General features: G+C 41.7%; 1 protein-coding gene across 1 annotated transcript in view; it reads right to left on the bottom strand.

Annotated features, from left to right (window-relative positions):
- The window catches only part of nid2a (nidogen 2a (osteonidogen)), a 129558-nt gene that overhangs the window by 102619 nt on the left and 11126 nt on the right, over window positions 1–15813 (bottom strand). The window contains exons 3-4 of the mRNA XM_061978517.1: window positions 13588–13773; window positions 9263–9382 (exon numbers count right to left, since the gene is read on the bottom strand). Of these exons, the coding sequence (XP_061834501.1) occupies window positions 9263–9382; window positions 13588–13773 (306 nt within the window). The remainder of the gene's footprint in view (window positions 1–9262; window positions 9383–13587; window positions 13774–15813) is intronic.

The following is a 15813-nucleotide window of genomic DNA, read 5'->3' on the forward strand; positions in this document are numbered from 1 at the left end:
AATCTAGGGATCTAGATATCTGGTCAGGACACTCCTCACTCTTTTGCCTTCACCTTCATTGTCCATTCCTTTTTGGTGACTTTACATACTCTGGACCTACACGTTGAGTCCGCGACATACATGGCAGACTATAACTGATACAGTCTGCTTTGCCAGTCCAAAAGCATTTGCCATTTTCCCTAGTTAGTCTTCCCTTGACGGCCAGGTAATACAAAGCACACGCTACTTTTTTTTATCACATCCACGGGAGCCTGCATTCTCGTTGTCTCTCCTTCGACAAATGGACAAAGTTTCTCGCTAAGTAGAATCACAGCTGACCTCGACATTCAAAAATTATCTTGCCGTCTGAGAAGTGTTCTATCCAAAATAGCTGCAATCGCTTTCTCTTAAGGTATTCAAGTGTGATTTCCACAAGCGTCTGTACATGTAGAAGAATGAGAAACACGGGCATGTCTGGAGGACTCGCCTTCATATTTCCAGTGGTTAGCTCCGAGTTACGTCACTTCCTCTCCGAACTCAGTTTGTAAACGATCAATGAGTCCATATAAAGCTAAGTGCCGGAGATCTAAGAAATACACGGCGCACTTACCCGTGTAAAATTTGTCCGAGGAGGGGGACCTTAAATGCTGGTTTAGTGTGACTGAAATGGGGCTTAGGCTAAATAATTATTCGTTTAAAGGGTTAAACGACTTAGTGTAGACATGGCCTTAGAATGTATTGTAGTTTTAAAACATTCCCTGTCCACACAAACACACATTAACATGCTGTCATGTATATTTTGTCCAATCAGAAGCCCTTAAAAGCAGCCACAACTGATTTGGTGACTTTACGCTTATGTTTATGTTATAATGATAATTGCTTTATAATAGACATACGACAAAATGTACATTATCTCTAAAATCAGACCACAGTCACACAAAACCCGGGAAACATTGGTGATGGTTTTTTTTTTATCACCTGAAGCGCACGTATCTGCTGCTGTACAAACCGAATCCAACACTGGTGGCATTATAAAGCATCTGCTCATCAATAAAGAGATGTATTACATGTGCATTGAAGTGTACAATATCTTCAAAATCAGCGCACATTTTCATGGAGCCCTGGAAACATGTTGGAGGGTTTTTTTCTTCGCCTGGGCGTGGTGTGAGGCACAGGCACTCATGCCTCTCGCTGCATTAAGATGAAACTGACACCCATGAGTAAATAAGTTCATGTTCTGTTGTTAAATAGGTGTTAAAAACATGAGATAATGTCGCTTTTTACTGATGACACAAACCAAAATGTCTGGCGTGTCAAAGTTGTCCCATCAGCTGGAGGTTTGATCCGTTCAAAGCCCTTATTGAAGCGTTTTTTCATCAATGTAGAGTGAAAATATAGCCGTATGTTTAGGCTTTTACATACGATACGTCCTCTTGCGTCATGTAGCTTGTGTCAGCGACGCTGTCTTGCTCATCTCCCTACGTATTCACCCGCAAACCATACTTGCCAACCCTCCCGAATTTTCCAGGAGACTCCCGAATTTCAGTGCCTCACCCGAGAATCTCCCGGGACAACCATTCTCCCGAATTTCTCCCGATTTCCAGCCGGACTTAAGGCACGCCCCCTCCAGGTCCGTGCGGACCTGAGTGAGGAGGACAGCCTGTCGTCACGTCCGCTTGGCCAACCAAGAAGTAACCACAGAACACTATACCGTATAGTGTTCTGTGGTTACTTTTTGGATGGCCAACGGTTTACGTTGTATTGCACACCCTGACGGCAAGTGTGGGAGTCGGTTCTTAAGTATGAAGAGACGTAACTTCGTCACCTCGCCTGGTTATTGACTCCAACTCAGAATATTACACTGCCCATACCTATGCTCCTTCAAAGGCTGTGCTACTGTCTGCAAAACATTGCACTTTCAAATACAACAATGAGTAAGAGGAGTGTTATGTGTGTATATGTGTAAATAAATGAACACTGAAATTCAAGTATTTCTTTTATTTATATGTATATATATATATATATATATATATATATATATATATAATAAAATACCTATATATATATATATATATATATATATATATATATATATATATATATATATAGCTAGAATTCACTGAAAATCAAGTATTCATTGTATTTATATATATATTAAAATATATATATAAATGTGGGTATGTGGGCTTGTATTAAGCCTCAGGGAGTTGAACGCCCCTGCCTTACAAAGTTCCGGGTCACCCTTGGGCAAGGTGTAGCACTCGAATGCCCTCCCCCCCATCAGGTTTACGATACCCCCCATGAACCAAACTAGAAGAGGATGCGTTACCCGGCCCGGAGGAAGCCCGGGGCCCTCCTCCGGAGCTAGGCCCGGAGGTAGGGCTCGTCAGCGAGCGCCTGGTGGCCGGGCTAGCCACAGAGCCCGGAGAAGCAACGTGGACACACCATCTTCTCCGCCATGTAGGCCCACCACCCGCGGTCGGAACCAGTGGGGTCGGGTGCGCTGCCAAGTGGATGGAAGTGAAAGCGGAGGCTCCAGACGGACCAATTTGGGGCAGCAGAGGCTGACTTTCGGGACGTGGAACGTCTCTACGCTGGTGGGGAAGAAGCCTGAGCTGGTGCGAGAGGTGGAGCGCTACCGGTTGGATCTGGTGGGGCTTACCTCTACGCATAGCAAGGGCTCTGAAACCACACTCCTGGACAAGGGATGGACCTTGTTCACTCCTGGAGTTGCTCAGGGTGTGAGGGCACAGGCGGGTGTGGGGATACTCACGAGTCCCCGGCTGAGTGCCTGTACGTTGGAGTTCACCCCAGTGGACAAGAGGGTCGCCTCCCTTCGCCTTAGGGTTGGAGGGGGGAAACTCTGACTGTTTGTGTGTACGCACCAAACAAGAGTTCAGAGTATTCGGCCTTCTTGGATACCTTGCATGGGGTCCTGTATGGGGCACTGGCAGAGGATTCCATAGTCTTGCTGGGGGACTTCAACGCGCACGTGGGCAATGACAGTGATACTTGGACTGGCGTGATTGGGAGGAACGGTCTCTCTGCTCTGAACCTGAGTGGTGGATTGTTATTGGACTTCTGTGCTAGTCACGCACTTGCGATAACAACCACCATGTTCAAGCATAAGGATGCTCATAGGTGTACCTGGTACCAGAGCACCCTAGGCCTCAGATCAATGATCGATTTTGTAATCGTATCAGCTGATCTGAGGCCGTATGTTTTGGACACTCGGGTGAAGAGAGGGGCTGAACTGTCAACTGATCACCATCTGGTGGTGAGTTGGGTTAGATGGCGGGGGAACCTCTGGACAGACCTGGCAAACCCAAGCGTGTAGTGCTGGTGAACTGGGAACGTTTGGAGGAGCCCTCTGTCCAAAAGGACTTCAACGCCCACCTCCGGCGGAACATATGGCAACCGTTCATATTAATAGATCATGCCATGATTATGTTCATGTATTGATGTCTGTGAATATTTTAATTCATCCAGGTCATTGTATTCCCAAAGCATTGATTCAATCACAACTGGACTGTTCATATTGTCTTAGGAGACATTTTGTGAGCATTAACCCGATGAATGCTTCTCAGATGAGAGGCAAAACTTCTTCTTCGACAATCTGAACAGTCCAGTTGTGATTGATTCCATACCCTGAGAATGTATCTATTAATGTAAAATCATCAGGTATATTAACATAAATGTTCCTGGTAAACATGAAACACTATCGAGTAGTAATAGCTGTAGTAGTTTCAGGAAGTCAACTAATTAAAAGGTTTCTAACCATTTGGCGTAGAAGGTGTTTGGTTGAAAACAATTGCAGCACACACACATCAAAGGTGTCAACCCCCACACCACCAAACCCTTTTCTTTAAGAGGGTGATAGTGTGTACGTGGGAGTACACACACACACACACACACACACACACACACACACACACACACACACACACACACACACGTACACACTGGGACCACTAAAGGTTTGATGTTGTGGTCGCCTTGTTAAATGTTTCAGAGAGTAACAGATTATTTTGCTACGTCTATTCCGATGTCTCTATTCTATTCTATTACACTATCTTATGTTACTATTAATGGTTTAACAGTACCTAAACATTATATTTTTTAAATGTCCATATGTTTCACAATTGCAAATTACATTGATTAAAAATTGCTTGTCACTCTAAGGAATTTGTTTGGCGTTCATGCTTGTCACGGGATATTCACAAAAGCAGTCCAAACAACAATTCAAGCTACTAATGACCACTGCTTTAGCAGCCGCAACATTAATGCTGTCACAACTATGACTCTTGCTGCCCTACTGCCGTCGGTAATGGCGCCATTCCAAAATTATGTGGGCTCTATCGATAACCTCACCAACAACTTTAACTAAGCCCTGCGGGACACCATTGATAGTATAGCACCGCTAAAGCTAAAAAAGGCCCCTAAAAGGCATAGCCCCTGATTTACAGAAGAAACCAGAGCTCTTAAACTATCATGTAGAAAGCTGGAACGCAAATGGCGTGCGACTAAACTTGAGGTTTTCCATCAAGCATGGAGTGATAGTTTAATAACTTATAAACGCACGCTTACCTTAGCTAAAGCTAAATACTCCTCCAATCTCATCCGCCTCAATAAAAACGATCCTAAATATTTGTTCAGTACAGTAGCATCGCTAACCCAACAAGGGACTCCTCCCAGTAGCTCCACTCACTCGGCTGATGATTTTATGAATTTCTTTAAGAAGAAAATGTAACTAATTACAAAGGAGATTAAAGACAAGGCGTCCCAGCTACAACTGGGTTCTATTTTAACACATACGAATGCATGTACGATGGATATTGCCCTCCAAAATAGTCTCTCTGAAACTGAAATAACATTACAGGAACTCCTGCGACTTGTAAATGGGACAAAACGAACAACATGTTTACTTGACCCACTTCCTGGGAAATTTATCAAGGAGCTGTTTCTGATATTAGGACCATCAGTGCTAAATATGATTAACTTATCATTCCTCTGGCACTGTTCCCCTAGCATTCAAAAAAGCGGTTATTCATCCTCTGCTCAAAAGACCTAACTTCAATCCTGACCTCATGGTAAACTGCATTCCCTTTATCTCAAAAATCTTTGAAAAAAATTGTTGCACAGCATCTAAATGAACACTTAGCGTTTAACGATCTCTGTGAACCCTTACAGTCCAGTTTCAGGGCAAATCACTCTACAGAGACAGCCCTCACAAAAGTGACTAATGATATATTGCTAACTATAGATGCTGATGCGTCATCCATGTTGCTGCTACTTGATCTGAGCGCTGCTTTCGATACCGTCGATCATAACATTTTATTAGAACATATCAAAACACGTATTGGTATGTCAGACTTAGCCTTTTCTTGGTTTAACTCCTATCTAACTGACAGGATCCAGTGTGTTTCCATAACAATGTGACTTTAGAGTATGTTAAGGTAACGTGCGGAGTTCCACAGGGTTCGATTCTTGGCCTGGCACTCTACAGTGACACCCAACTCTACATGCCCTTAAAGCTGACCAACACGCCACATTGTATTCACCTGGAGGCATGTCTAAATGAAATTAAACAATGGATGTCCGCTAACTTTTTGCAACTCAACGCTAAGAAAACGGAAATGCTGATTATCGGTCCTGCTAGACACCGACACCTATTTAATAATACCACATTAACATTTGACAACCAAACAATTACACAAAGCGACACGGTAAAGAATCTTGGTATTATCTTCAACCCAACTCTCTCATTTGAGTCACACATTAAGAGTGTTACTAAAACGGCCTTCTTTCATCTCCGTAATATCGCTAAGATTCGTTCCATTTTGTTCACCACCGACGCTGAGATCATTATTCATGCTTTAGTTACATCTCGTCTCGGTTACTGTAACATATTATTTACGGGTCTCCCTATATCTAGCATTAAAAGATTACAGTTGGTACAAAATGCGGCTGCTCGACTTTTGACAAGAACAAGAAAGTTTGATCATATTACGCCGAGACTGGACCACCTGCACTGGCTTCCTGTGCACTTAAGATGCGGCTTTAAGGTTTTACTATCCATCCATCCTTCCATTTTCTACCGCTTGTCCCTTTCGGGGTCGCGGGGGTGCTGGAGCCTCTCAGCTGCATTCGGGCAAAAGGCGGGTTACACCCTGGACAAGTCGCCACGATCTAGCTCCATCCTATCTTGCTGATTGTATTGTACCATATGTCCCGGCCAGAAATCTGCATTCTAAGAACTCCGGGTTATTAGTGATTCCCAGAGCCCAACAAAAGTCTGCGGGCTATAGAGTGTTTTCTATTCGGGCTCCAGTACTCTGGAATGCCTTATAGTTAGAGATGCTACCTCAGTAGAAGCATTTTTGTCCCATCTTAAAACTAATTTGTATATGCTAGGCTTTAAATAGACCCCCCTTTTAGACCAGTTGATCTGAGATAGGCTCCAGCAGCCCCCGCGACCCCGAAAGGGACAAGCGGTAGAAATGGATGGATGGATGGATCTGCTATCTCTTTTCTTTTCTGCTCTGCCTCCCTCTCCTGTGTGTGGAGGTTATCAGGTGACCACAGATGAGGCACAAGTATATCCTAATTAGGAGTATTTAAATATCTGCCATTTGTACCACTTGGTCTTTGGTCTATCCACCACCTTTTTTCAACATGTCCTACCCCCAAATAACACACACTTCCCCCAACAATCACCTAGAATCCACGTCCTGTCCTCCACTTAATCAGTTCACACATCCAGGACAAGTCCACCCCCACTGAGCTCCACCCAGCACGTCTGGCTAATCTCTTCAAAGCGAGATGCTATCAGTCCATGAGCCCACAGACTGTGGAACTGCTGGGACCAGTAAGACCATTACCCCTCCCTGACAAACTTCCTCTTAACTCATGCAATTGCATTCATTCACTGGCTCTGATGAAGAAGTAACTGAAAGTAGTAGTACTCTGGGAAATCACCGTCTATACCATTTATGTAATAGTGTTTGTGAAACATGAGGGGGATGAGGCCTCAGACGAGGCAGATTTGGAGCACAAGCAAAGACAAACACAGATGAGAAGGCACAAGGATCCCCTGTGGTTTTTTGGATAACCACTCCCTCCATCCACCATTCATTCCTCCAAGCACTATTTACACAAAATGTCAAACCAATAGAATCTTTGCATGTACAGTATTTGGTATATTTAAAAAAACAAAACACTGATTTTACAAAAGATCAGTATCTTGTGAAGTGTACAAAATGAGGGTCGCACACAATAAAATGAAAGATGGGACCACTTTGAACAATCTGAACAAAAGATCTCAGCGTTGTGTTATAACTGCTGATGAGAAATTTCCCATTCATCTATGACTAGAGCTGTCCTAACTAAGTCTGTGAGCATGAACTGATGAAAGCTGCTTTATGTCCTGTTCTTATGTTTACATTTTAAGTGTTTTATGTCCTGTTTCAATGTTTAGAATAGGCATATTTCCCTCGCAGGAACTTTCCCACTTACTAGGCTAAATAAAGTTACCCCTGTGTTTCCACCAAAAACTACCCGGATAGATTTGGTTCTTCAGCAACCTTTTAGAGTTCCTCCTAGCTAGGTGGGACTTCTCCAAGCGAACAGGAACATTTTCGGGGGCGGGCTGTGCTGTCGATCGCTGATTGGTTGAACACAAAGGGGGGCGTTCCTAGAACGTATTTTTCAAACACACGCCCGCCATTGGCATAAATGGAATATAAATATTGTTTACGTCTTGTGTATTTCTATTACAACAAACTTGATAACGGAGACAAATAAAACAGAGAGAACAACAAAAAGAGCTTTCGAAATGCAGGAACTTTTGTGGGGCATCTTTGTGCTGACGAACGCTAATTAGTGGAACTATTTTGGAGTGGTTTTACTCAACCGTAGTCTATAACTATATGCAGTTTATTGTTGTTTATTAGTTTTTACAACCCTTATTTTGTTACGCGAAGCTACGATTTGGATAGCCTCATTTTTATGACCTACCCTGAACTGTGAAATGCGGTGGAACACAATATATAACACACTTCTCTGTTATTCTATTCCATTCTATTCTTCTAAGTTGGGACGGGTACCAAATTCGGTACTGTTACAGGTACTGACTGAAGTACCTGCCGGGTACCGATTCGCGTAAAATCAAACCGTGCCATATTCTGATACCTTTGTTGCACGTCACGTCCAATTAGCTTTCTGTTGAAGTGTACAAAGCATTTCATTTCTTGTTTCACTAGTTCATATTCAAGCATTCAAATGGACTATTTTTTAAGTGCCATGTTTAACTGTATGATAAGCAAGATGGTATACGAAATCTGGGACAAAATATTGGCGAGCATTTTTAGTGAAGAACCAAATCCAAAGAAAAGTGGGGCGAACAAAAAACAAGTTTCCACTGTACATATCATGCATATGCTTGGATTTTGAATAAACAATAATAAATAAATACAACACACATCATGCCATGTTACCCACAAAAAAGTTCAATAGGCTCATGTGTTCATCTTGGAAAATTATTTTTAATTTGGGCTTTTTTTTTTTTTACTAATATTGCTATTTTATATGCAACACGCAAATGTTTATGTTACCACAACCTTTTAAAGTCAAAAACCATACTTGCTATTGTTCCTTTCCTTCCTGCTTGATTATCTGCAAATTGAATATACAACAGAAAAATATGACTAATTAATATGTGATGTTGCAGACAACCTAATTGTTTGTGGTTCATTTATTTTGCCGGAATTACAAATGTCAGGAAAGAAAACCTTGTTATGCAAAAAACTGTGACGGACGCTGGCTTTTAGGAGGGTATTTCCTTAGTTTTAATGTAAATGAATTTAAACGTGACACTTTTTATACACTAAAATGTACTTTGAATGAAGTTGTGATGAGAACGAGGAAAATATGATGTTTATTACTATTAAAATCATGTAGTCCGGTTCTAGTGGACTTTCTTACACACTGCATGAAATACTTTGGCGGTTTAGACATTAACTTAGTTATTTAGTTATTAACGGCTACCTGGCGGGCAAACAAAAAGCAGGAAGTAGCTTGGGTTAATGTAGTTTGACTGCATTGAAAGGGTGGGAAGGAAATCTAGGTGACCCTTAAAGTTGACCTTAAGATTAAAGGGGTAGATTAGTAGAAAGAGTACAAATGTACTCGCCCTGAGGAGAGAATACAAAGGGCGTACGAAGCCTGCAGGAATTTGGGCTAATTGTTGACTTTGTGTTTTTCCTGGTGTGGTATCAAATCTTACCTCATTGGAAGTGCCTCCGTTGGTTCGAGTGGGCTCGTTGTAGGCAGCTACGTTTTCCCAAGTCGCCACCACTGCGTAGTTGGGTGTGAATTTGGCATCCGGGAAACCTCGATGGACTTCCTGCGTGACAGTACATGAATGATGGAGGTGAGGGAACGGATTCAAGTAAAACATTGTGGGGCTTTTAAAAGTAAAAGATTGAAAATTAGCCGACTAGAATTAAGTATACTTTTATAGGGCAGCGGTGTCCGGGGGGCTATTTTATTATATCCGGAGCTAATTTTTTAACGGCCCGCGACACATTCTAAATATACTTAAAAAAAATCCACAAAGCTGAAATGCAGACAATTTTTTTTCATGAAAGTACCAGTACAGTGGAAAAAACAGTTGACTTTATATTAGGGCTGTCAAAGTTAATGCGTTAATGCTTGTGATTATTAAAACAAAATGATCGTGTTATCTAATATGAATGAAAATTAATCACATTTAGGAAGACACAAGCATGTGTTACACGAACTGTGATCACAATGAGAGGCGGACAATTTTGCTTCAAAATAGAACTTTGGATAAAACTAAGGTAACACAGCAATCGTATCATTGGCGCACTTCAAGTTTAAAATACCATCTTAAAGTGAAATACAGACTCGAGGATGGAGCTAACAGTGTTGTCAGTCCTCTTGGCGACTTTTGTTTGTGCTGCTGCTCTGCTCGCGCCGATAGCTACATGCTAGCATAAATGCTAGCTCCATCTACAAGAAGCAGAGGAGAACATTACGCTGGCAAAGTTTACTGATTCAATATGCGTATGTATTAACTGTATCCACTCGGCATCCATTGCACCAGTCGCCCGGAGGGAATGGGGGTCCCCACATCTGCGGTCCCTTCCAAGGTTTCTGGTTGTTCCCATTGGGTTTAATTTTTTCTTGCCCTGATGTGGGATCTGAGTCGAGGATGTTGTTGTGGCTTGTGCAGCCCTTGTAGACATTTTTAATAAGGGCTATATAAGCAAACGTTGATTGATTGATTGATTGAATGATGCCACCACATGCGACCGCTACCCGGTCCCCCCCATTCAGGACTTCTCTGCGCATCTGGCTGGGAAGCGAGACAAGCTCTACCAGCTCAGCGTGCCAGACTCCCTCTGCAGTTGGATCAATGACTTCCTGACAGACCGAAGACAGCACGTGCGACTGGGGAAGATTGTCTCGGACAGTCGAACCACAAACATTGGTACTCCTCAGGGCTGTGTACTTTCCCCCTGGCTCTTCTCCCTGTATACAAACTGCTGCACCTCCAGTCACCAGTCCGTAAAGCTGCTCAAGTTTGCGGATGACACTACCCTCATCGGGCTCATCTCGGATGGCGATGAGACCGCCTACAGGAGAGAGGTGGACAGGCTGGCGTCCTGGTACAGCCTCAACAACCGGGAGCTGAACGCCCAGATAACAGTGGAGATGATCATGGACTTCAGGAAAGTCACAGCCCCACCATACCCCCTCACCCTGATTGACTCTCCCACCCCCGTTTCCATTGTGGACTCCTTCCGTTTCTTGGGCACCACCATCAACCAGGACCTCAAGTGGGAGCCGACCATCAGCTCCCTCATCAAGAAGTTCCAGCAGAGGATGTACTTCCTGCGGCAGCTGAGGAAACTTAAGGTGCCGACCGAGATGCTGGTTCAGTTTTACTCAGCCGTCATCGATTCCCTCCTCACCTCTTCCATCACCGTGTGGTTCCCCGGCGCCACAGTCCAGGATAAGCATCGACTGCAGCGCATCGTACGTGCTGCTGAGAAGGTGATTGGCTGCAAGCTCCCATCCCTCCAGGACCTGTTCTCCTCCAGGACCAGGAGGCGTGTGGGCCGGATCACAGCTGACTCTTCTCACCCTGGACACAAACTATTCTCCCCTCTCCCCTCAGGCAGGAGACTACGGTCCATCCAGACCCACACCTCCCGTCACCTGAACAGTTTTTTCCCCTCGGCCATCAGGCACATGAACAATAACTCCTAACAGTAGCTCCTTTGAATTCCTTTCTAAGTCTATAACAAAATCTGATAGCTCAGTTAGAGCTCTTGTTATTACCAAATCTGTGTTATATATGTTTTATGTTGCACGATTGCACCAAGAACAATTCCTAGTTTGTGAACCCGTTCTCAAACAATGGCAATAAAAACTATTCTGATTCTGATTCTGATGTTGTGTCTTCAAAATAACTAGTTTGGAGGTTTGGAATAAAAACGGTTATGGGTTGAGTGCTTATCCTATTTCATATTTGAAACTTGATGTCACAAATGTATACTTGAACAAGTACATATTGAAGGGTTACACTTGTCTGACACACACAAATGTGTGTGTCAGACAAGGTGAAGACCTATACAGAATAGTCTTACAGAACTTCTTAACAAAGGTCCATTAATAGTTGGCAATCATTCAACTTTGTCAGCCACCTGCTCTGTTGTCTGTGCATATAAGTATAATATGTACAACGTATATATGTAAGTATAATATGTTCAATGTATTTAAGAATAATATGTACTATATATACCTGTTTGGTTCTATTTCATCTAATTCGTTTTTTGTTCGGGAGTCCAAATTAAGCCAGCATTTTGCAGTTCCTAAGCTATCTTCTTAAATAAATATCCGCTTCTTTTTTTTCTCCTATCGATGCACTTCAAAATGATCCGTTCTTTAATTGTGTGAGTCAAATAAATAGTGTCCTTTATATTCCAGGTGTTGTTTATGTTTTTATTGAATGGTATCTGCTTCGGGGTTACAGTTTATATTCCGCGCTGAGACTGGCGTATACAGCAATACGGCAATATGACGGGTCCCCTCCGGTGGCACACACCCACTCGAAAGATCTGGTTTTCAATCGCATAATCCAGGTGTGTTAGTCCAATTTTTCAAAAACCGATTAAAGATTAAAGTGTTTCCATGGGTTGTAGGATGCCTATTTAGAGCCAAATAATTTAAATAATCGGACTAATTTAGTGCATGGACACATACTGATTGTGTTTTATGTCCACATTACTATACTATTAATAAAAGAAGGTACCGCTGCCCTCAAAACACGTTATTATTGCATTACCAACTACAAACTGGAAGTGCATTAAGGCCCCTTTAATGCACACAGGAATGTGAACTAATCCACACCCGCACCTGAAGTCTACTAGGTGCGAGACTTGGGTTTTAGTGTCCGCCCCAATACTAGAACACTATATTATTTTATTTTCCAAAGTTAGGATCAGATATTCCAAAGGTGGAGGCGCTTTGTTTGATCATATTACGCCTATACTGGCTCACCTGCACTGGCTTCCTGTGCACTTAATATGCGACTTTAAGGTTTTACTACTTACGTATAAAGTACTAAACGTTCAGCTCCATCCTATCTTGCTGATTGTATTGTACCATATGTCCTGGCCAGAAATCTGCGTTCAAAGAACTCCGGCTTATTAGTGATTTCCAGAGCCCAAAAATATAGAGTATTTTATATTCGGACTCTGGAATGCCCTACTGTTAATAGTTAAATATTCTACCTCAGTGGAAGCATTTAAGTCCCAAACCTAAAACTCATTTGTATACTCTAGCCTTTAAATTGACCCCCCTTTTAGACCAGTTGATCTGCCGTCTCTTTTCTGCTCTGCCCCCCTCTCATGAGTTGAGACGTTATCAGGTGACCATAGATAACGCGCTAGCTGTTCAAAGTCGGGATCCAGGGTGGACCACTCATCTGTGCATCAGTTGGTGACTTCTCTGCGCTGCTGACCTGTCTCCACTCAAGAGGTTCCCCTGCTGGCCCCACTATGGACTGGACTCTCACACTATTAACTAGATCCACTCGACATCCATTGCACCGGTCGCCCAGGAGGGGTCCCCACATCTGAGGTCCCCTCCAAGGTTTCTCATTGTATCCCATTGGGTTAACTTTTTTCTTGCCCTGATGTGGGATCTGAGTCGAGGATGTCAGTGTGGATTGTGCAGCCCTTTGAGAAACTTGTGAGTAAGGGCTACATATATAAACTTACATTGATTGATTGATTGTCACACTTGCTCGAAGTTGCCTATAGCTTCCTGACACGGTATCTTGTTTTTCTACACATTATTGTCATTGTTTGTTAAATACAGATCTAAAGATGCAACGTTGATGCTAAGGCCACATTTTCTTTTTCTACCCATCAAGCAGCATATCCTATCCTGGCGATTACGTTGTTGTTTTTTCCGGACTGAGCCCCCCATAGGTGCTTTGTTTGGAATCAACTTTTTTTTTTTACTCATTCTCATTCACACAAGTAGTGTGATGACTTTTCATAAACTTAAACACACCTGGGCAACTCGGTTGAGGATGCTCGGGGTTTCAGTCACCCGATAGTAAATCTGTCCTCGTCCTCCGCTGGTGTCCATGTCGGCCAGAAACGGCGCCACCACTGGGAAGTCTGTGGGGAAGGAGTCATCCACGTACTGCTTCTCCATCGGCAGGTCCTGAGCTGAGATGATTCCGTTGGTGGCCACCTGGACAAAGTCACAAACAAAGCACCCAGATGTTGATAATCACATGATCAGCTTGCAGAACACACAAAAACACACAAAAAGCAAACTTTCACCACAGACATCAACTTGATTATTTGCAATCCTGATGTAGTGAAAATAATGAGAGGAGATAACAGCCATTCCAACCAAACAGAGCCTTTGGCGTTACCAGGAAATAAAATGCATAAATGTATGGAAAAAATTAACTAGAGATGTCCGATAATATCGGCCTGCCGATATTATCGCCCGATAAATGCGTTAAAATTTTAAAAATGGAAATTATCGGTATCTTTTTTTAATTATTTTTATTTATTTATTTATTTTTATTAAATCAACATAAAAAACACAAGATACACTTACAATTAGTGCACCAACCCAAAAAACTTCCCTCCCCCATTTACACTCATTCACACAAAAGGGTTGTTTCTTTCTGTTATTAATATTCTGGTTCCTACATTATATATCAATATATATCAATACAGTCTGCAAGGGATACAGTCCGAAAGCACACATGATTGTGCGCGCTGCTGGTCCACTAATAGTACTAACCTTTAACAGTTAATTTTACTAATTTTCATTCATTACTAGTTTCTATGTAACTGTTTTTATATTGTTTTACTTTCTTTTTTATTCAAGAAAATGTTTTTAATTCATTTATCTTATTTTATTATTTTTTCAAAAAGTACCTTATCTTCACCATACCTGGTTGTACAAATTAGGCATAATAATGTGTTAATTCCACGACTGCATATATCGGTTGATATCGGTATCGGTTGATATCGGTATCGATAATTAAAGAGTTGCACAATTTCGGAATATCGGATATCGGCAAAAAGCCATTATCGGACATCCCTAAAATTAACTGTTGAATATATTTTTTGTGAAGCTAAGCATCTTTATGTCTTTAATAAACATGATTTAAACTACAGTAAACACTTGAAAATAGCATTTGTCCATGCTTTCTAAAATTAGAGTAAATTACTTTTCCATGAATATGATCATTTAAATTCTTCATAGGTGTTATAATTTTTCACATATTTGTTTCATTACTTCTCTCAACTATACGATACATTTCATTTATTAAAAAAAAGACAAATTTGACACTTTACACTAATGGACATTGTGTCTCTGGGTTTTCACACATGATCCCCCTTTGAAAAATATGGAATATTCCACAAATCACATGGTCCTCAGGAAGTTCAGTGAGTCACATACTTCGTAGGCCATGGGAACAACAAAAGTAAGTTCCCTCTTTTATTGTTCTGTATATTCTGTGATATTTCAACTATGACTGACGGTTCTCAGTTCATTCCTGTTACCTAAATTATTTGTTGATGTTATTTGTCCATCCATGCATCCATTTTCTACCGCTTGTCCCTTTCGGGGTGGCGGGGGGTGCTGGAGCCTATCTTAGCTGCATTCGAGCGGAAGGTGGTTTACACCCTGGACAAGTCGCCACCTCATCACAGGGCCAATGATGTTATGTGTTTATTTTTTTTAAATCACTGTATATTTTTTGTGTGGAATCACTGTAGTTTGCTGAGTGTCTACATGCTATTAGCATAAATATAATGTGGCTATATTTCATGTATTTTTGTATTCTATGCTAAAACTCCCCGGTAACTTTCAGTCCTGTTACTCAAATGAGTTATATTCAAGACCGCTTAGTAATCTTGTACAAAAATGCACAAAAGTTGCTTGTAAAAAAAAAAAAGTATGTTTATTATGTTTATCGTGAGAAAGTTACAACAGACAAATGGCACCCATTCGGAGGAATAACCCATATACAAAACACAAAACCAGTGAAGTTGGCACGTTGTGTAAATTGGAAATAAAAACAGAATACAATGATTTGCAAATATTTTTCAACCTATATTCAATTGAATAGACTACAAAGACAAGATATTTAATGTTGTTATTGTTTGAAAATAGCTCATTTGGAATTTGATGCCTGTAACATGTTTCACAAAAACTGGCACGAGTGGCAAAAAAAGACTGATAAAGTTGAGGAATGCTCATTAA

This window comes from Nerophis lumbriciformis, linkage group LG01, assembly GCF_033978685.3.
Source record: "Nerophis lumbriciformis linkage group LG01, RoL_Nlum_v2.1, whole genome shotgun sequence".
Lineage (NCBI taxonomy): Eukaryota > Metazoa > Chordata > Actinopteri > Syngnathiformes > Syngnathidae > Nerophis > Nerophis lumbriciformis.